General features: G+C 39.6%; 1 protein-coding gene across 3 annotated transcripts in view; it reads right to left on the reverse strand.

Moving 5' to 3' along the window:
* PGAP1 (post-GPI attachment to proteins inositol deacylase 1) overlaps positions 1-20,703 on the reverse strand; it is a 32,085-nt gene extending 11,382 nt beyond the window's left edge. The window contains exons 1-18 of one of the 3 annotated variants that reach the window (XM_032114230.1): positions 20,551-20,572; positions 19,787-20,004; positions 16,250-16,403; positions 13,064-13,239; positions 12,264-12,435; positions 11,017-11,177; positions 9,397-9,449; positions 9,169-9,235; positions 7,986-8,091; positions 6,217-6,272; positions 6,011-6,094; positions 4,558-4,607; positions 2,779-2,830; positions 2,490-2,567; positions 1,506-1,581; positions 1,152-1,225; positions 1,020-1,071; positions 259-325 (exon numbers count right to left, since the gene is read on the reverse strand). In XM_032114230.1, coding sequence (XP_031970121.1) covers positions 259-325; positions 1,020-1,071; positions 1,152-1,225; positions 1,506-1,581; positions 2,490-2,567; positions 2,779-2,830; positions 4,558-4,607; positions 6,011-6,094; positions 6,217-6,272; positions 7,986-8,091; positions 9,169-9,235; positions 9,397-9,449; positions 11,017-11,177; positions 12,264-12,435; positions 13,064-13,239; positions 16,250-16,403; positions 19,787-19,927 — 1,619 coding nt within the window. In that variant the 5' untranslated portion in view covers positions 19,928-20,004; positions 20,551-20,572. Of the gene's footprint in view, positions 1-258; positions 326-1,019; positions 1,072-1,151; positions 1,226-1,505; positions 1,582-2,489; positions 2,568-2,778; positions 2,831-4,557; positions 4,608-6,010; positions 6,095-6,216; positions 6,273-7,985; positions 8,092-9,168; positions 9,236-9,396; positions 9,450-11,016; positions 11,178-12,263; positions 12,436-13,063; positions 13,240-16,249; positions 16,404-19,786; positions 20,005-20,550 lie in introns of those variants that run through there. The other 2 variants (XM_032114229.1, XM_032114231.1) reach the window with 2 other exon arrangements.
* Positions 20,704-21,597: the final 894 nt, after the last annotated feature.

Here is a 21,597-nt window from a genome sequence, read left to right on the forward strand (position 1 = left end):
TTTTCAGACCAGCACATCTGACTTCTTTTTCGAGAAAATTAGTGAGAACCATTAAGCAAACAATTAGTAGGTATTCTTGTTCTAGGAAAAGTCAAAACAACTTTGTCAACAAGGGCAGAAAGGTAAATGAGGAAAAGCCATAGAAGGCAAACACTTAAGACTAGAGAAACAGTCTCACATCAGAAATATTATCACAACAGGATACAAATATTCTTTAAAACAACATATCAAGAAATTATTATTTGCTAAAGTCCTTACTTTGCTACAATTATTGAGTCTTCATGTGACCAGGGGATATGAAGTCTGTAAATACTAGGTTTTCTTTCTGAAATGGAACAGCATTAAAAAATACAAGCTTAATTAAGAACAAGGTATTTGAGAAGAACTGTCTCTAAAAACTAAAGGGCCAGTAAAACAACGGTGGCACACAGATCACTACACAGAATCACTTCCATTACAGATGCAATCGACATCGCAATGCAGATCAGGGCAGTTACCAGTAAACAAAAATGACATTCTTAAACTCAGGCTGTTACAGGGCAAGACAGTGAGACAGCAGTGTTTAAAGCAAGAAGGGTTATGAGAAGAGTTCTGCTTCTCAATATGAAACTGAAACCTTAATCTAACAAAATCCATCACTGTCTTTTTTTGAAACAGGGTCATTTAGCAACCCATCCTGTTTAAGCTTATGTAGCTCAACATTCAAATTTGAGTCCCATTATCAGCAAATAAAAATCCTAGCCAAATGTGCTTTACTTGAGAAACACTTTCAACATAAGGCAGAATCCTGCTGGAAGTTCAACTTCTCTTTGCTGGGAAGTAAGAAAAACAAACATTAAAGGACCAATTCCTCATTTTCATTGAGCTATCCTTGAAGTGGGAAGTGAGAGATATTAGCAGACACATTTGAACAGATTATAACAGTATGGCCTAAACTCCATTGCATGAGAAGACGTTTGTTTCTAAAAATTTTCAAGAATTCGTTTTATACATTTATACTTTAGAAGACTTCTATTTACCTTTGAGTGACTGGCAGTGGCTCTCTATATAAATTTTGAAAGCTTGATATATCTACAACACAAAAAAAGAAGTCACTCACTTTTCTCCAAACAATGGTTACATTACCTTAAAAACGTAAGTAGCATTCTTACTTGGTTGAAGTGCTGGAGCTGTACATTGTAAAGTAATCCAGTTGAATTTAATAGAATTTTGCTTGAAGAAAGCCCTGTAAAGGATGTAATATTTTCAATTATTAGATAAAATTATCTGAGAACTGACTACATTTTCAGATTTTTTTTTTCCAGGAGAATTACATGCGTTCATATCTGTTAGTCTAAACCCCCATGTTTCTTTTTTCTTTGTCTGTTACTAACAAAAGCAGTGTTAGCTTTAGTGAAAAACAACCCCCAAAAACCTCCTGACCTGACATTTTTAGGCAAATTTATTTTCCAGAGGTTAGTTACATTAGTTTTCCATTTTTTTCAAAAGCAATGTGCTGTACTTACCAAATGACATGAGATGTGTTACAGGGAGCTGTACTGTTCTGGAATCCTCTTCGAAGAATTCACAGCCCAAAGTATACTGCAATTCAGGTTATTAAAAACAGATCTAAACCAAGCACAGACTTGGAAAGGCTTTGTACTTGCCAAATCACATTTCCCAAGTGATCTCTCCTCTATCTTTGCTTACCCTGAATGCTGTGCATCACTAATTTCACTGCAAGATGCCTCTGTCACAAGTATCTGAAGATACACTCAGAGAACATTACATTCACTTGTGCTGTGAATAATTTCTTGGATCATGGATTATTATACCACAGACTCAGAGACTGTATTTGTGTCACAGAAAGCAATGCCAGATCTGATTAGATCAGAAATTCCAATTCAGTATTCTGCCATTTCCAGGACTAACTGGAAAGGCCTGCATCTTAAGTCTGCAAATGTTCCTCTTACTGAGATCCTGAGAGCCCTTGATGCAAAGATATCCATCTCATTAGTGAGATTCAAACTATTAAACTCTGCACAACTCAGTCTACTATGTTATTTGTGGTCTAAGAGTTTGCAGAGGTATCTGACCTATGCTCCCCAGAAGCCAGGTGTGGTGGGTTCAGTTATCTCTATTCTCTGCTAACCTGGGTAAGAGACATGACTGTTCAAAGGTATAACCACTCAGGAACACAACCAGAGTATTAAGAAAAACAAGGAAGACTACTGTTAGAATCTCCAACAAGAACTCTAAGAACTGATTTGAAAACTATGGTTTTGTACATGTTTCAAGTGCTATTCATGCCTTGTGTTGGTATTTTACCAAAGTGTTTCTGAGCTTACAGAAGATAACAAAAGCTACCTTCAAACCACTCCACAGTGTGGGTCTATGGTTTCTCAAAGCAACTTAGCACATATTTAACATACTTCCTTTTCCTCCTATCATAGCACCTGAAAGTTATGAACACACTAAGCAAGCAATTTCTGAATGTCATATTTTTTTACCTTCTTGCCAACTGCAGGTGGTACCTGAATCACAATGTGGGACAAAGAAGGATAGTCTTGAAGTTTCAGCATCACAACCTTAAAAAGGAAAGGAAAAAAGAAAAAGAAAGAAAGAAGAAGAAAAGCCATTACTGAACATACCCCTTTAGCTCGCCCCTTGCCAGTTCCCAGTTTGTCTACCTCTGGAATACAACTGTTCTAATGCTCCAAAGAGAACAGCTCCTTCCCCTGTGACCTGCAAATACCCCTGGAAGCACCTCTTCCTCCTACAAGTTAAGCACACACTTACCTTGGTGGTTGGAAGTAACTCAGCTCTCCAGGATAAATCAGCAGCTTCCAGGCTGTAAAAATTTGTGCACATTAAAGGATGAGCATATTCATTATGCCAGCCCAGCATTATGGCAATGGATTAACACACCAGCTTCTCTCTCGCTCTCTGGATTAATTTTAAATTGAGAAGAAATTTGGGTGTACTGCTACCACAGTAATTTATCAAGCTACAGTAATTACAGAGAGTGCAAATCTTGTTTGTGCAAAACCAAGCCAAGCAAAGCTCCAAATCTGTCATACAGAAAACCTGCAGCACTTATTAGCCAGGGAACTTCAGACACAAAATGAAAACTCTTCATGAACTAAAACAGCATTGGCATTGAATTATCATGCAGTTTCATTAGCAACTTTTAAACATCAAAAGTACAAATTTTCCTATGGAAATATCTAAAATATACCATATAAATGAAAAAGTCTGTTAGCTGTTAGAGAGTTTGCAGCAGTTCTAAAATGGTGTGTACTTATATTGAGTTAAGATACTGAACACGTCCATTCAGTCACTTCAAGTTTTGACTTTTTGAATACCAGAATACTGCTGTTTCTCTAAATAGTGCTCATGACCTCAGGACACAGTCCACAGCAAACCCACTGTTATTGGATCAGGTTTAAGTAGCAGTCCTGAACTAGGCTAACCTGCACTTGATGCTGATCAAAGGTTATTCAAAGGAATAACAACCAACTTCTTGGATCAGGAAAAAGTAATTATGACATCTGGCTATCTGCTGGAGGCAAGTCTCTGGCTGCACACCTCAGTGATCCCAGAACAGATAAATACTCTGCTAGCTCAATTTTGCCTGGAAGCTCTCCCTAATTTGAACGGTAGATTGAATTTGAGTTTATTTTACAAATGTAAGCTAAGACAATGTTTTAAATCCATTTTGTAATGACTGTCAAAACAAAACCACTAAACCACCCACACTTTTAAGTATTTTTCATATGACAGTAGCAATTTCGAAAAAAGAAAAAAAGTAAGACATGCTTTAATCCACTCTTTTGAAGGCTCTGAGTGACACTTGATGTCTTTTGTCATAGGAGTCTAAAGAAACAGAAGCATAGAGTTGTTTGGGTTGAAAAGGACGTTAAAAACCATCTAGTTCCAACAGCCCTGCCATGGGCTGGGACACCCTCTAGAGCAGGTTACAGAGAACCCCATCCAACCTAGCCTGGAACATCCCCAGGGATGGGGCATCCACAACCTCTCTGGGGGGAGCTGCTCCAATGCCTCCCCACCCTCACAGTGAACAACTTCTTCCTAATATCCAATCTAAACCTGCCCTGTCAGATTAAAGCCACTAACCCTTGTCCTGTCACCACATGCCCTTGGGAAAGGTCCCTCTCCAGCTCTTTTGTAGGCATGGCACTCCTCACTGAGCTCCACTGGGTCATGGAACTGTTGAGCCCAACTCTTTGGGTGTGACCATCCAACTGGCCACCAGCACCACCCAGGTGCTACAAACCACCCAGCTCAGGAATCCAGCCCAGAGTGTCAGCAAGGAGCAACAAGAATGACTCCTCACTGCTATGAAGGTCAAAAATACAGCTTCATGAAGAAGAATACCACCTATTTTAAGAAAAGTCATTCTTTCCTGTTTTCCTGGTGATACAGAAAGGATGAATTATTTACAATAACAATTTTACTTCCCAATCCCTTCCTACAGCGGGGAATTTATAGGCTTTAAATTCAAACACAGTCTCACAAAACCTATTTGAATAAAGAACAGGAACTGTTTATACTCACCACATCGACGAATTAGTGTTCATGCAGCCATAAATCCAGCTATTTGTGTCCTGTAAAGTCATTACCATAAAACAGTACATTACCTATGTGTGATTGCATTTATAAATACATTAAAAATACCGATTCTTTACTTCAAGCAATGCAGGGGTTAAAACTGACAATAATTAAAAGACTGATTTTATAATCTTGCAATTACAATTGCAAGGACAGACAGGTGAAGCTTTAGAGTGAAAAGTGGGGGTTTCTAGAAACCATTTTAAAGAACCATTTTAAAGTTTGCCACCCTTTCCAGTTATGAATAAATACAAGGTTAAGCAAAAAGCTTTCATAATTTCTCTTTAAAAAATATCCATCTTACATATCATGTTTAATCTCTCCTAACTAAAAGAAACATCTCAAGGTATTCTTTGAAGTAGTAGAGGAATACTTCAGATATTTAATGTTCTACTGCTCCGTCCCTTGAGAATTTAAGTGTTCTGAAGTGACGGCACCATGATGCAACTCTCAGACATTGTTTGGTACCTCCCTCCTCTTCTCAAGCTGTACTAGGCCTGTCTTTCAGACATCATAACAAAGGCAAAAGTTATCCTGTCAAAGCACAGCTAAGATCACAACATACACGTAAACACTGAAGTTGCCACTGAGAAGGACAATTAGAAAAGCACCAAGCACAGACAGTTGCTTTTCACAATGGTGGTATGAATGCCATCTGGTCTAATAGAGGGTGTCCCAGCCCATGGCAGGGCTGTTGGAACTAGATGGCAACAGGGACAGGCAGGATGGAACAGGAAAGCATCTCAATTTTCTTGCCGCTAATGTAAAACACATGATTCTGAGAAGTTTATTTATCCATCTTCATCTTGCCAAGAGATTAAACCCATTCTCCCATAAAAAACTGAAAAAAAATTTGGCTGAATGTATATGTCTTGACTAAAAATACAAGAAATGCACATTATGGTGTCTCCTCTCAGTAGGAGACAACTGAGATGGTGCTGTTTCCTCATCTGTCTTCCACTCACTTCCCCTGCTCAGTGGAAGATCTCTGTAGCCTTTCAGGCTCACTTAAATTTTATTATGGGAAAGCAAACCTATAAACAGCTTTCCCAAGTCAGAATTATGGCAAAAAACACAGCAGCAGTAAAACCAGCTTTTTCCTTCAGAACCATCAATACAGAACTGCACTAAATGAAAGGACAAAGTAATGTAGAGCTAACCATAAGAGTCAAAAAGAAAACATTTAGGGTTCAGGTAGCATTGAAGGTTTCAGATCTTGAACACTAAGTGTGACATGCTAAAACAGATAGTAGCTCTGACATGCATTAGGCTGTGACTGTAAATGGATGGCAGCAATTTCAACAACTGTTCAGTAACTGTCTTAAAACTGCAGCAAATGGAAATTAAAAAACCACATCTTTATAAATAAACTCCAGACATTAAAGAAGTATTTTCTCACCAACATACTATTTTCACAGTAAACATGACTGTATGATTTTCTGTGGCTTGCAAGAGGAAATGTGAAATATTTTCCATCAGAGTCCTTAAAAAAAAAAAAAAAAAAGGGTCATTAGTAAAAAAAAGCCACAAAACCCCCCCAACAGAACAACCCAAATAAAAATAAAAACAAACATAAAAACACAATGGGGGGAAAAAATCACTTACATTGTAAACTGAGTAAGTCCATTTTGAGACTTTGACTGTAATCCACATGAAAGCTCCTAAAAATAAATATTTTAGTATGCTGCACTGCAGGAACGATTATCCTTATATCCAAAATCCTGTATTTTACTTATCACCGAGGTCTTATCTCCTATCTATACATGGATGTAAACTTTATGTGTTTTAATCAACACTGAGGATTGCTACTGCTTACAATTACATGCAACAGTTATCATCAGTTACACAGGAAACAATAAAGCCCCAGGATCCTGTTACTAAATATAATGGCAAAATAAAAACCCCATGGATCTTGAAACAAAAACCTAAAGGCAACAAAACAAATAAACCAAATTATATAATTACAGGGTGACTGATTAATGATAAGACAACATTAGAAACAGCCCCAATCTTTGTTCCTGTCAGCCTTTTAAGAAAGCTGATACAGAAACTTGTGCAGAGGCACATCAGCAAAGTGAATAACATACAGAAAAAGATAGGAGCAGTTTAAAGATACGGCTAGGGAAAAAGAATAAAACAGTAATGAAGAGATCAGAGTACAAACAATGCCAATTGTCATGCAAGGAGGTTGTATCTTTCTTCCATGTACAGAGTAGCAAGTTCAGAGAAATTCAGCTGTCAGGAAATCACCACAAATAGGAATAAGCAAACATGAAACCAAATTTAAACCAATTCTTCCTTATTGCTAAAAACTGACCCAAAAAAGGACAACTCCCCCCAAAATATCAGTTTCACAACCTCTCTGGTCACTTGTTCCAGTGTTTGACCACCTTCCTGGTGAAATAGTTTTTCCTAACAGCTAGTTTGAATGTCTTCTGTTACAACAGGATTTCAACTGCCTATTGTGCTGTCACTGTGAACCTCTGAGAAAAATCTAGCTTCATCTTCTCTCCAATTCTTCATTAGGTAGTTGAAGACAGCAACATGATCCCCCCCCCTCAGCATTCACTTTAGCATGAAAATCCTCAGTTCACTCAGCCTCTTTCCTCATTTCCTAAGCCCCAGGAACTGCCTGTTTTGGTGGTCTTTTGCTCCACGCTCATTTCAGGAGGTGCCAGTGCATAAATGTCTTCTTGTAAGAGGGTGCCAAAACTGGACACCAAAGTACAAGCTACATTAGTACTTCTGCTATGTCTTACACTGAGAAAATTCCTGAAATAAAATGGTTTTCATCAAATGGTTCAGCCCACTTCAGCAAAATAAAGCTGTGCCCCTACAAAACTTGTGTTTAGTCCTTAAGACCCCACACAGTCAAAATCTCTCACTTTTAACTCTGGATCCTTAGGAAGGAACTTTACAAGGAAACCCTTAGTGAATTGTTCATTTTACCCTGCCATGTCATGGGAAAAAGGAAGTGATTGATGAAGCAGGTCTGAATATTCAGGATTTCCATGAGTAGCACAAAACTAACACAATGCTCTGCAACACCCAGCCTATCCCTCTTGCAACCATTCTAGATTAGACTGCCCTCTTGACACCCAGCTATTCCCAGTTTCTGAGATTTTCTACTGGACAACCTAGTGTAAATACACTCCTCAGAACCCAAGCTATAGAAAAGTGACAGATTTTTGCACCTACCCCTGTTAACATCTTTAATACCAAAACCAAACAAAAGCAGATTGTTTAGGTCTATAACCTGTATATTGTTTTAGTTTGTCTGAAGGAGGACAAGGTGTATTCTGAAACTTTGTTAGTGAGACGGTATTAACAAAGGAGTATCACTGAATGCTATTCAAAAGAAAACTGCTACACACCTGTGAGTCCTGTAAAAGCTTCAGGATTTTCCTCAAACATCTTTGCAGGGTGTCTCACAAAGTGGTGATTCAGTACAGACATTCTCTTTTTTGGATCGTCAGTTATCTAAAACGAGCACATTTTCAATTTTTTACCAATGCATATGATTTAAGATCATCATATGATCACAGCTAGCAATACAGTTTTGTGGGTGGAAGGCAGGAGAGATTGTTAACAGACATTGTACCCTTTCTGTTCTAAATTCAAAACTCTGAAGTGCCATCCATAGTCCATCACTGAAATACAGAAAATCTACACATATTATAAGGCATAGCCAAACCTTTCATAACACGAGGAAACCATTCCATTAAAATTTCTTTATAGACACTCATGCATTCTTCCTGAAATGACACTTAGGCCAGACCTTAGGAAAAATTTTTTTAGGTTTACTAATCAGAGTTCACATATCCAGCTTGCTACACCTCTTTGACTATTTCAAGCATCCAAGTAGCTGTATAGCTACCCTGGGATTCACTTTTGTTTGGGGTTGGGATTTTTGGTTTGTTCGATCAGTTTGGTTTTAGTTTTTCCAAATAAATCTTCCAGGACTAATTTTTGTTTATTCCACTTTCCAAAACTGTGGCCATTACAACTGATTTCTAGAAAGTTTTACCCCTTAGCACAGTCAGTGCTACAGAACAACTGTACTCCTCTTTTTGTCTCTCTAAATCACACGTTAAAATAAATACGCATGAAAAACTAGAGAAGCCTGTCCCGAAGAGCCTCAGAGGGAACACCTGAAATCCTTCCTCTTCTATGCCTTGGGCTCTGCTCTTACGTACACATCGAGAGGTCACATTCACAGCTACAGAGCTAACAAAATTTGTTTATCCTGGTGCAAGGTCAACTGAACCTGCTGCTTTATGGAAGAAATGTTCGGCCCATAGCTCAGCTCTAAAGCATCAAGCAGTCAATAATGAAAACTGAGCTAACACCTTGTTAATTCTGACACTTTGGTCAAACAACACAAAGCCATGGGATTTTTCAAGTGACTGGTACAAAATGGAAAGTTTTCTCAGTATGACTTAGAAGAATCAAAAAGAAGTTTCCTGTAAAATAGGGAAATATTTGTCCTGATTAAGCATTCTGGGATGGAAGAAGAAAGTGTGATGGGTAAACACACAGGAGATCACATATACAGACCTGCCTTGTGTTTTCATCTATGAGATCAAAAAAAGCTCTAATGGTAGCCAGGATCAGTTCTTTGCACCTAGAAGACAGAATAAGTAAAATTAGATCCAGGGTGATAAAACTGGTCAGAACAGACTTCACCATAATATTAAACTAAAGTTAAATTATGGTATAAAGTGATAACAGTAGAAAAGAGAGCTATGCACAGGCAGTCAATTAACCTCTGTTCCATTATCTTACCACACTATGGAGAGATGGTCAGTTGAGGCCCAAGCTCTAGGCACAGCTGAGCTCTGTTCGGGTGAAGGAAAAGGTTAAGCTTTTGTTAGTACTCAGCATTCTGAAATTATATGGAAACCTTTCCCCTCCTTATTTAAACATATTTGCACAATTATTAAAAAGAACAGCCTTTATCTTAAGAGTTTCAGAGCTTAGGGTACAACAGAACAACTTCAGTCACAAATCTTGCAAGCACTGAAGCACTTGTAAGACGGAAATTATAAAACAAAATGACCAAGTTATCTGTGTTAGATAGCAGAGACTAATGGTGAAAGGACAGATAATGGAGTGGAGGAAACTTACCAAAATTTCTTCAAAGACTGCTTCTATGACTAATCTTACTATTTTAATAACTGATCCTGGCACATGAGAATAGCAGCATGCCAGTGAAAGCTGTTGTTGAGAAACCAAGGGCATCCTCAACAGAAAGAGCCATCAGAGCACCATGAAGAAAGAACTGGACAGTCTGAAGCTATCAATTTCTGTAAGTGCATTTCACGCATTACATTTTAGGGACTAACAGTATCAAAAAACACCTCCCACAAATGGAGCTCATCAACCTATTGCTCAACATGAATCAAGTAAACTATGAACTATTAATGCACTAATCACACTTGGGAAGTAAAAAACAAACTGAACAATAACAACCACAACACAATCTCCAAAACGGAACAAACACAAACCAGAAACAACTGGTACCACTACTCATGAAATCTCATGCAAAATTCTGGTCACCAACACTCAAGAGAAATGAAAATAGAGCAGATGCAGAGATGGGTTACTAGGACAAAGGGAATGCAGAGTTAATGCTCTTAGCCTAGCAGGATCTGAGCTGAGCCTATTTATAGACAGCTTTCTGTACAACACACAGGGAAGTAAACACCAAGGGAATGGCAGCTATTTCATATAACATTTCTAGCAGATGTCAGAAGAAAGGCATTAAAAAACTGGCTTGTGCAGTAAATGGAAGTTGGAAATTACAAGTTTTCCCCCTCCTTGTGAGTATTTTCCAGCTTCTCCTTGTAGGGAAGAGGTTGAAGGAGAGGGGATGGAACAATGAAGCTAAATACTTTCTGATGACTCTTGATTAATTTTGAAAGCGTAGACGCCTGAAAAAGCAGAAAACTGGACTTGATGATCCTCAACATCCTATTCCTAAATCTTTGAAAAACAACAAATGCAAAAAGAAGGTGCCAAGCCAGAGCTCTCTTTTATAATAAAACACTCTACTTCTATACTGCACATTCACCTTTCTCCATACACACATCTCTTGCAAAAACATGGGGAAATAAAACCTGAGTTCTGGAACTGAAGAAGTGCAAGCAGGTGGTGAGAAGAAACAGTACCAAGTGGTAGATGATTCTCATCAGTGCCACACATACTCCTCCCGTGGAAGCTCATTTATACTACATCAACTATTTATGATTTTATAACCATACACTATCTATTTAGTGTTTTCACATGCAGTATTTTCATATTTATTTACACTATGCTGCCCATATAGACACTGATACATGCATTACATAAATAACTATCTAACATAATTCCATGCAAAACCAAAAAAACAGTTTGCTTTTTTACCACAACAGATAAGGCACTGTCATGTTGACTCAATCTCGGTAGAAAAGCCAGTCCTGAACGAACTTGGTAATCTCTGAATCCTCCCGCCACAGAAAGGGTAGTTAAATTTCTTAAATCTTGGGCCTTTAGAATCCAATGATTGTTTACAGCTGTATAAAAATCTATAAAATATATTAAAATCAATCACAGTTTTCCCATAAGCCTATTTGATATACAAAAAAAAAAGCTATATAAACATTAACTAAAAGTTTATGTAAGCCCCCCTAGAGACATTTGAGCTCTGATTATCACTTGATTCACGTAAGAGAGGAAAATTATTGTTTTAACCCAAAGAGGTAGCAGTTAGGAAAGACAGATACACTTTTTATATCAGCTGAGCACATATATTGTTAGACTAGCAAACCATAGGTTTATTCGAAGGACGGACACAGATTTACTTGAAGTCCAGAAACAGTCAGTAAGGAAGAAGCATTGCACTGAAATCAATTGTAGGATGGAGAATTAATACAAGCACAATAAATCAAATCCAGCAGCTAAAGATAATCCATTCCTCTTGGGTGTCACAGAGGATAATGAAAATTAATGTCTGTTCCCTTTCCTTCACCAATTCCCTCAGTATCTACATGTAGCAGCACAATTATCACTAAACACATACTTAATCAGTATAGTTTAATCAAATCTAGCTTTTCAGGAAGTGTATAGTACATGTAGAATATTATACTTTATTTTTATGCCACGGTTATTTAGGTGACGAGAAAATAAGTTCTTTTTTGTAAATTTTTAAAATATGTAATTACATCTATATTTATATTCTCACCTCCACAACCTTTGGGTATGAAAAACATTAAATTTAGCACCTTCTACAGAATTAACACTACCTCATTTGATAAAGATAAAAATCCTTACAGAGGTCAAGTTTTAAAAGAGGAGGGGAAAAAAAAAGAAAGAAAATGTGTCATTCACTGGAAAGCTTACAAATTTAGTAACATGCCCTGCAACCTATTAAATTACAAATTATTGAGAGCTTCAGGCCTCGCACAGAAACTCAAGTCCACATAATCCATTTTATGTAACACTTGACTTTCTCTGAGTATCCTGGCACTCTCAACAACCTGAGTAACAAAGGAACAGATTGATTACAGTAAACAAAGCAGCACATTTTGCTGTTGATTTGCAAGAATCTCCCCACTAAAGTTTGAGAGGATCAATAAAGAAATACAGTGTAATTAGACAAGTGCAATACTCACCGGTAAGATATTTGTCTAGAGGCATTACAGGTGCAATGTGAGGTGTGGCTTGTGTAATGAGCAGGTTTATAAGTTCAGGCTTAAAATTCTTCAGAGTGAGCAACGCTCTTGCAACAAGACCACCCATGGAATGCCCAACTATTGCAACACTGCTGGGTGCAAATTCTTGATCCTTAAACAAAGAGCAATCAGACACATCAGGATCAGATTTGACATTGAACTGTGCTTATCACTTGTGGACTTTTTCTCCCTGCAAATTAACTTATGGTCTTTCAAGGATAACATTAACTAGTATCAACTTAACAAGCTTACAAATTGAATAAAAATTTACTTGCTACCTCACAAAAATGTGCTTAATATGAAGTATCCAGGTCAAAAGGAAACACTGTATAGCCTGTGTAAGCTCAATAAACTCAAACTTATCTTAACTTCTGAGACTTTTAGGAACAGAGGACATCAAAGAACTTTCACAGAGAAAACTGGATGTAAAGCAATGGTATATTAATATTTCAGTAAGCTACAGATGCTTACATCTCTACTAGAAAAAGGCACCCATTGTGCATGGAAGTATTTATTTAGAAACATAACACAGAACCTCACCAAAGCTCTGGGATTGTCACAAGTACTAAAAATCTGTAAAAGAAAAGCAATTCTCTCTTGTCTTATCATCACCTTCAAATATCTACACACATTATGAAGTCTCCCTCCCTTACTCATCACTCCAGTTTTGCAGCAGGAAAGGCAGCCCAGAATTCCATTCCCAAATGGAAGTACGTTACTCAGCATGTGTCACTACTCACCCTGTACAACTTAAGAATTACTTTTATGCATTCATGCACAAACTTGGTCTGTCGTTGCAGGCTACCACCATACAATGCAACCAACTCCTCATTAAAGTTGACACTGAAGAAATTAAAATGATATTTGAAGTCAACATCTTCTGCTTTTCTAAGTGCAATGGAGCCAAGGGAACGTACTAGAAAGAGAAACCGCATCAATTAGAACAGTCCAACAGTCACTGCTCACCACTATCTTTAGCAGAAAAACACATAAATACATAATTGATTAGGAAACCAATATATTAAATCCATTTTTCATCTCAAGCCGTTTATAAAAGACATTCAAAACCAAACCATCTCTTTTCAGCTTACTCCTGACAGCAGAGATATTTTATGTCAAGAAAAAATTTAATACAATGATCAAGGATTATGTCCTTCCACCTTAGGGCTGCTTTTCTCATCTCATTTGCACCTTCTTATTGCCACCAGGACAAGAAGGCATTCTTGATTTCAACTGTAGGGGCATTCCTACTGCTAGGCTTTCCTAAAACTCCTTTGAAGGCCATCAACTCTAAGACAACATTCCCAAATACCACTAAGATAAGTATGGGGGATTGCAAAACCAAACCCTAAAGGACACTTGTCCATCTAAAACCTTGAGTGAGAAAATGTTTGCTTTACTAGGTCTTGCTTTTGACCTGTCTTCCCTGTCTAGCCCTGGCTACCATTTAATACAGCCTTTTGTGTGCAGAATTGTCCCCGAGTTTCCATGGAGACAATGCAGGATGGGAACAATAACAGCTGCAAATAAGAAGGCATGGTAGCAGAAGAAAATAAAAGAGGAAGTCCAAAAAGCGCCTATATAAAATAACTAGTGATGGCCAGAAAGGTCTGCTCAAATCCAGCACACAGGAGCAAGATTCTCCTAGAGCACAACAGGCTGAGAGAACTGCAGAAGCCTCCTTCTCAGAAAAGTCTGCTACAGAAATTAAGGTGTGAAATTTCAGACAAGCTCGTGAAATGGGACAATAATATTTATGAAGTACTTTATATGTTCAAACATCCAAACAGATATTATCAGCATGATGAGAATTATCAATCTGGTTTGTAGTCAATCATTTCACCAATTCTATCTATATCTAATAAGCAGTAAGACCAAAATGATTTGAAAATAACTGAAAAGTATTTAAAAGGTCAAGTATCTTATAATAACCTTATACGTTGGAGGTCATGGTAAAAGGAACAAGAATATTGCACAAGAGTATCACAAGGCAAGTGTGACAGATTTCTAAAGAGAACTCAGGATCTCAGTTCTCCCAGTCTCAGGTTCCCACCCAACAACTAAACCAGAGCATCTTTTATTCAAAGTCTGAATTTTGTACATTTTACAAAATCCATTTTAGTGCCCATGAAAGACGATGAATTAACATTTCAAAAGTGCCTGTAACACATCAAAACCTCCTGAAGGTTAGGTTGTGAGTGAGCTTCTTCTTTCAAGTGAAAGGACAAGATAAAATGGCCTCAAGTTGCACCAGGGGAGATTTACATTGGATCTTAGGAAATGTTTCTTCCCCAAAAGAGTGATCAGACATTGGAACAGGCTGCTCAGGGTAGTAGTGGAGTTGCCGTCCCTGGAGGCTTTTAGAAGCTGTGTAGATGTGGCATTTAGTGATATGGCTTAGTGGTGGGCGTGGCAGTGCTGGCGGAATGGTTGCATTCCATAATGTTAAAGGTCCTTTCCAACCTAAACGGTTCTATGAAAATAACAAGGCCAGCAAAGGCAGCAGCAGCACTTGTTTTCACTGCTCAGCAAATATGAATATATTTTAAACAACTATGAAAATTGCAATAGCAACAGCTTCTCTGCTCATCTAGGCATCAGAATGAAGTTGTGTTACCTCACAATAAAAACTGAACAAAGTATGGATTAATATGAATTAATTTTAACAAAGGTTTTGCAAAATGCATATATGATTTCTTGCCAGTCTCCATAAATCCATTCCAAAAAGAACATTTTTAAAATATTTACTGCTCCTATAGCATGTAGTACTTCTACTCACCTAGTTTTTTGTTCTTCAGACATTTCCTTTTGATTCCTAAAATGCCCTGAAAGTACCATTCTATTTCCTGCACAGTGATGTACTGCCATGTTTTTAGAGACAGCATTAATTCACAGATTTGCAATATTTGATGCACAATCACAAAAGTCCATATGGCACCTCTCATAATCATTCTGTTTGTAATCTTCTTTGGATGCTATTGTGCCTGGAAGTCTGTATGGTTTTTCTGAAAGCACTAGTTGGTAAAATATTTTACACTGTTATAAGCTAAGCAAGCACACTCTCAAAAAACCCGACTCTGTAAAGGTTCTCTGAAATCTGGTAATACAATCATCAAGTTTAGTGCTAATATGAGGAAAAATTATCACAGTAAGGGTTCAGACTGTGCTGGTTTTCCCTACACACACATCTATTTTTCTAACGTCATGGGAGTGTTATTTACTGTCTCAAAGCACATTTTAGGGAACTAAAATATCAGTCTGACAAATCCAGACTGGAAGGAATAGCAGGTACCAGAGTAAACGCTGAAACACAAAACTTCATGTACCATTAGCTTTGGCATTTAGAATGAAAAATAAAAATGCTTTAAAACTATTACTTCTTTTCATTTGGAGCCTAGAAATGTAAGACGAGAAAAAAGAGGCCATATGTAAAGTGGGAAAATGATGTGACTGAAAAAACACCACTACACAGAGATATAGGGAATAATTAAACTAGAGGGCAAGCTTAGATGATGCTGATTTCTATAGCATGTAATTCCTTTACATCACAGATGACAGATGGTTCAGTTTCTTCTAATCAAATTCAGGTCATGTTTTATTTGGCATTAACTGCACTAAACATCATTCAAATCAAAACCAACGAGATGTTTGCAATCAAAAGAACAGCAAGGGTGCAGTGCTGCCAGAGGACAGCATAAAATGTACTGTTTCTGGCTTTCAAAAGGCTTGCTCCAGAGAAATATTACATCTTAACCATTCAACTGATTTCAAACAAAAAACATGTATTTTGACTGTTTGAAATTAAGCATAGACTAATATGATCAACCATTATGACTCTGTCTGGTACTACTTCAAACAGAAAACTACCTAATGCATAAATCTGAGAGCTTTTTTATAACAAAGCTATAACTCATCTAAACACTTACCTTGTTTGTAACTGCCAGCATTCCCAGGAAGAAAGAGAACTGGAATTCCTGTCAATAGGAGATTTTTGTTTTCTTCAGCATAGTTCCCTTCTCCATAGAGATAGAGCTCATATGCTGGGTATCGTCTGGCTGTTTTCTTGGGTAATTTTATTTTCTGTTGCAGAAGTTAAAAAGAAAACAAACCCCTTGTTTATAGTGTTATAAACAGGAAAATACAGTGGCTATCCAGCCATTCAAATGATCTGGCTTATGTGTTTTTATTTTTATGGTTTTAAATTACATTCTAAAGAATACAGAATGAAAAAACTGGGTTTGGCTTTAAAAAAAAAAAGTAATCAAAACTAGAATATCAAACAAACTGATTAAATAGGTATTACTATACATAATGAATGGACGCAGTTACTCTAAACAGTGATTACCTTTAACTAGCTTTGAAACAAACTGCAAATGAATGCAATTATGTATCTATCAAAGATAAATATTTATCCAAAAAATTATGTATCTATCAAAGATAAATTTACTTTACATTCATAAAGTAAATCCAGGCTTACAATACAAGGGGGGAAAAGGAAAAAAAAGGCATGTCAAAACCCAACCAAATCTGCCAGGAGAAGCTGAGACCAGCAACTGGGGCACATGAGCGATGCTAACTATTCCTGATGCACTGGAACAGTTCTGGAGTCCTTTCCAATCTCAGAACAAGGATACAACAGCTAAACCTCGAGAGCAGCGTGGTGTGGGTGACTGTCAGAGGGCACCTGTTACCTCAGGGTCAATTACACGTGCTGTGGGAGTTCTCTAGCCGAGTTTTACAGAGATGTCACCTGCAGCGGGAGCTTAAACAGCAGCAACCACCTCAATACAGCTCAGCAGAAAAAAACAAACCCGTGGTACTTTGGGGTTCTTCTGTTTCATTTTCAGGGCTGGTTTTGTGGTCTGACAAACCACCTGGTTCTGTAACAACTCAAGGTCTAATGTGCATGTCAGCTGTCACCTTAAAGAAGGCCGTATTTCTTCTATTTCTTAGGAAGAAAACAAGTAACCCCCTAACCTAGCACACAATCGATTCACAGGATTATGATTCTCAAAGAGAAAAGAACAAGATCTCTTTGAACCCAAGGTCTAGGTGAGGATTAATCTTACACCAGTAAGTCAATCTCTTAGAGTCATATGACACTGTCTTAATTAAATGTGTTCTTGCTTACTGCTTATTTGGTTTAACTCCTGCATGGAGGTTTGTTGGTTTATAACTCTTGAGTTTCTAAGATAAAGATTTTTAAAACTTTGACAAGTGCAAATACACTCGTGCCAATGTTTAATTATGTTGCAACAACTGAGGGACAAACAAGATAATACAAAAATAAATGTATTAAGGCCTAATTTATAATTTAAGAAAACACTTTTCCAGAATAAAGTCAAAACTAAACTCAGTTTTGCATCAGAAATCCCCTGTAAAGTCTCTCTTAATTGTTTCCTTGAAATAGAAGCATCTTTTTTTTCAAATATTTCATTGTTTTCTCTCAGCCACATCTACCATAAAGGTGATTTAGCTTTAATTCCATGCCCCTACACTCTTTCCCTTCCCCTGTTCTTCTCTATCTCTCCTCAGCTAATGACTATTTTCTTTCCTCCTTGGCCTTCCAATTTTTTTGGTATATTGGTTATTTGCGAACTATTTTTATGGTGTTTGAGATGTATCTATATATTCTATGAGATATCTATGTGTGTATGTTATTTATAGTATTTTAATTATCTTGGTTCATTAACACAACAGAGAGCGTGAGTTAAATTCTTTCGCTGAGAACAAGAAAATTTAAGCTTCATTCAGGGCTTATGTCTTCAGATCATCCTTTGGTCTTTCCCTTTCTCCATCATCTTGCCTTTCCAGCTTCACTGATCTCACTCCTCTCTCCCATTCTTATTCCTTTCTGCTGCTCCTTTTGCACAGGCTTTCAAAATTATGTGAAGAAAACTTCAGCAGTTCCCATTACTAAACTAAGAGTGCCATTGAGATGTGCTTGTATGACTTCCTGACAGATCAAATCAACTCTTCATCCACAGTAACTTCCTGGTTCATTGTCTTTTCAAAAACTTTTAGGGAACATAATATAACATGCTGTTCTTCTTGGGGTCAATGTCAAATGCAAAAACCGCAGAAGCCATGAGAATTGTACTGTCAGAATCCTGGGGGGTTGGTTTTTTGCTTTGTTTTGGGTTTTTTTTGTAAATCACAGTATTGAAATATTGTAACAAAATAGCAATGCGTAACTCCAAAGGAAGAGAGACATTCATGTTCTGTGACGGTGGGTTTAAATTGTGAAGTCCCAAGACATTGCTTATGTAATCAGTTGTAGCAAGCTACAGCAACTTTTTACAATGTCAATGCAGGCTTCATTTTTCACCCTGGTTCCCAAAGAAATTAGGTTTATGTGAAAAAGTCCTCATTATTAACTTGTGAATCTCACGCCAAGTACAGCTGAACAGGGCAGGTTAAATTCAAACACTGCAATTTTAAAACTCACACAAAAAAAGATGTTCAAGTATTAGGCTGACTGTGAGCTAACCCACACTGATAGACACAAAAGAAATGAAACTCCTTGTTTAATTGCTTAAGCAGTTAATTGTTTGTAATGTGATACCAATCAGGAAGCAAGGACAGGTACCTCCCACCTGAAACTCCTACTCTGGGATTTCCTAGTGAAGGCAGCACTAGACAGACAATAGACACGTCCAACAATGAAGAGGTACTTGTAAACTATAATGCCTTAGCAAACCCAAACGAATTCACAATTTGCCCCCCAGCCCGAAGTGCTGTTTTCTGCACAGTAATCGGGATTACTCAGGAAACAGAAATTCCAGAGGACTATACAGCCAGCTGTGACTTGCATCTCCTGCATGGAACTCCTGCCTTCCTTTAAGCCTTGCATCCCTTACCAGCACAACACCCACCTAAAGATGCTTGGAGATTAAGCCGTGACATAATGAGTAAATACAAAAGATGCGGCGGCAGACAAGAGTCTCAGGCACCCGCCAATAACATCACACAGATTTTGCCAGTAACTTTCTGTTGGTTGGCTTCAGATCGAAGCTGAAGTAGGTTCTGGCTGCCAGGAGATCTGAAAACTTGTCGCGTAGTATTTAAGTATTTATAACTGCTTAAACAAATTTGTTCTACAGCACTGACAAAACAATCCCTGTAGCCATACCAAGTTTCTCTTTTGTATGCTAAGATGGCTATATCAAGGTTAGTAAATCCAAAAATTAACTTTCTGCTTCACTACCAACATTTAGACACTAAATTCTTGCTTTTAGATCTTCTTTACTATGCAAGCCAGCTTGCAATCTATTTCTGAACAGAGTGTTATTTAGAATTAATATTTTTTCAACATAGATTAGATCTCAGATAATGAAAAATGAATGTTCAGAAGTCAACCAATTATGTTTTAATAAGAGAGAAAATGCTGTAGTAAGAACTACTATCAAGAAGAGAAACTGTTTTCTAACAACTACATGCTGCAGTGTTAGCAGCAAACTTACAAATATCCATTTACGTCCTCCCGCGATTAAACCAGAATACCGTCCCCTCTCCGAAACTGATCCCAGGTTTTCAAAGAGACTTCTACAAGGCTCCGTTAGCAAAACAAAAGGGACCTCATACGGATTTACAAGCTCTCCCATGTATATTGTGGGACATGCCACCCCCAAAGTGCTCACCGAGAAGACTTCGAACCACTGTTCACCACCCTGAAAAGACACTAATAGTCAAAGCTCCGTTATGCGTTTTTTTGACACACTGGTTACTCCACACCACGAAGTCACGAAAAGGGCCATGAAGCGCAAGGCTTGGCCTCCTGGGCACTGGCAGTGCTGTCAGAGGAGCTGGCCCAGCCTCTTCCTTTGCCAACGCCTGCATGAGCTTCTGCCTTTCACCAGAGCTACAGGTACCTCTAGGCATTGGCAGGTTCGGACGCGGGCAGGTTTCTCACCGGTGGCAGCACGGACCGCCCCGCTGGGTTACAGGTGGGCAGCTCTTCCACTGCTCTCTGCCCGAGGGGCAGCGCTACACGACGCGGGCACAGCAGCGCGTCCTGCCAGCCCCCGGCCCCGCACACGCCCCAGCTGCCCGTGCCCCATTTACCGCTCGCCGCTCCGGCACGGCGGCGAACCCCGACTGAGGGGCTGTTCTCCTTCCCCAGGGGAGCTGCGCCTCAGGCTCCCGGCTCCGGGCTCCGGCCGCGGCGGGGCGGGCGGCAACGCCCCGGGAGCGCCAGGTCCCACCTGTTACACCCCGCCGCACTCACCAGGTACTCGGGGTACTCGTACATGTAGGTCATGCTGCACCGGTTCTCCTCGTAGAGAAAGAGCACGTCCCGCACGCCCAGCAGCACCAGGGCCGCCAGCGCCCCGTAAAAGAGCGCTGCCAGCGCGGGCAGCCGGCGACCCGCCCGCCCCATGGCGCCCCGCGGAGCGGAGCGCTGCTCCCCGCGGGCTCCCCGCGCACACGGGCACGGCGGGGCGGGGCGGGGCGGGAGCGCCGCCACCCGGGAGGCGGAGCGGGCGGGCGGCCGCCTCAACCTGGCGGCCACCGCCGGCGCCGGGGGGCGGCCGCCATATTGGGGAGGTCGGGCGGCCGCTGGCCGAGGGGCCCGCCCGCCATGTCGCGGCTCGCGGGGGAGGCGTGTCCGCCATGATGGGGAGGGCGCCGCGCCGGGGCTGTGAGGGAGCCGGGGCTGTGAGGGAGCCCGGGCTGTGAGGGAGCCGGGGCTGTGAGGGAGCCCGGGCTGTGAGGGAGCCCGGCCGCTCGGCCCCGCAGCGCTCCGGCGGGCCCCGGGGGCACATTCACCCCCGCCGGACCCCAGCAGGCCGCACCGCGGGGTCGCGCACCTTGCCGAGAACAAAGCCGCGCGCCCCGCTAGGCAGGTGCTCCTACAGACCCTGCCCTGGCGGGGAGCAGCTCAGTGATAAACGGCCATAAAGCTACTGGCACTCACTATCTAAAAAGCGCTGCTGGTGGTTTGGTTTAGTGTTGGGTTTTTTGGTTTGGTTTTTTTGTTGTTGTTGTTTTTGTGGTTTTTTTTTCTTTTTGTGTGTTTTGTTTGTTTGCGTTAATTCAGGTACCTTTAATACCTTAATATCTATCACTATCTTTAAGCTCTCTGCTGCATTTTAGTCCCTGTGGGACTGCTGCCCCAGCCCACTGCAGAGCACACCCAGCAGTGCGGGTGGTGCTCACCAGGGAAAATAGTAAAATATTTAATAACTAACCGAAAAAAAAACCCCTTACTGTGGCGTTTTATTTTGTTCCCCCACCTCCCCCGAATCTACAGAAACAGCAAAATCAGCTAAGG

Source organism: Corvus moneduloides, chromosome 7, assembly GCF_009650955.1.
Source record: "Corvus moneduloides isolate bCorMon1 chromosome 7, bCorMon1.pri, whole genome shotgun sequence".
Taxonomy (NCBI): domain Eukaryota; kingdom Metazoa; phylum Chordata; class Aves; order Passeriformes; family Corvidae; genus Corvus; species Corvus moneduloides.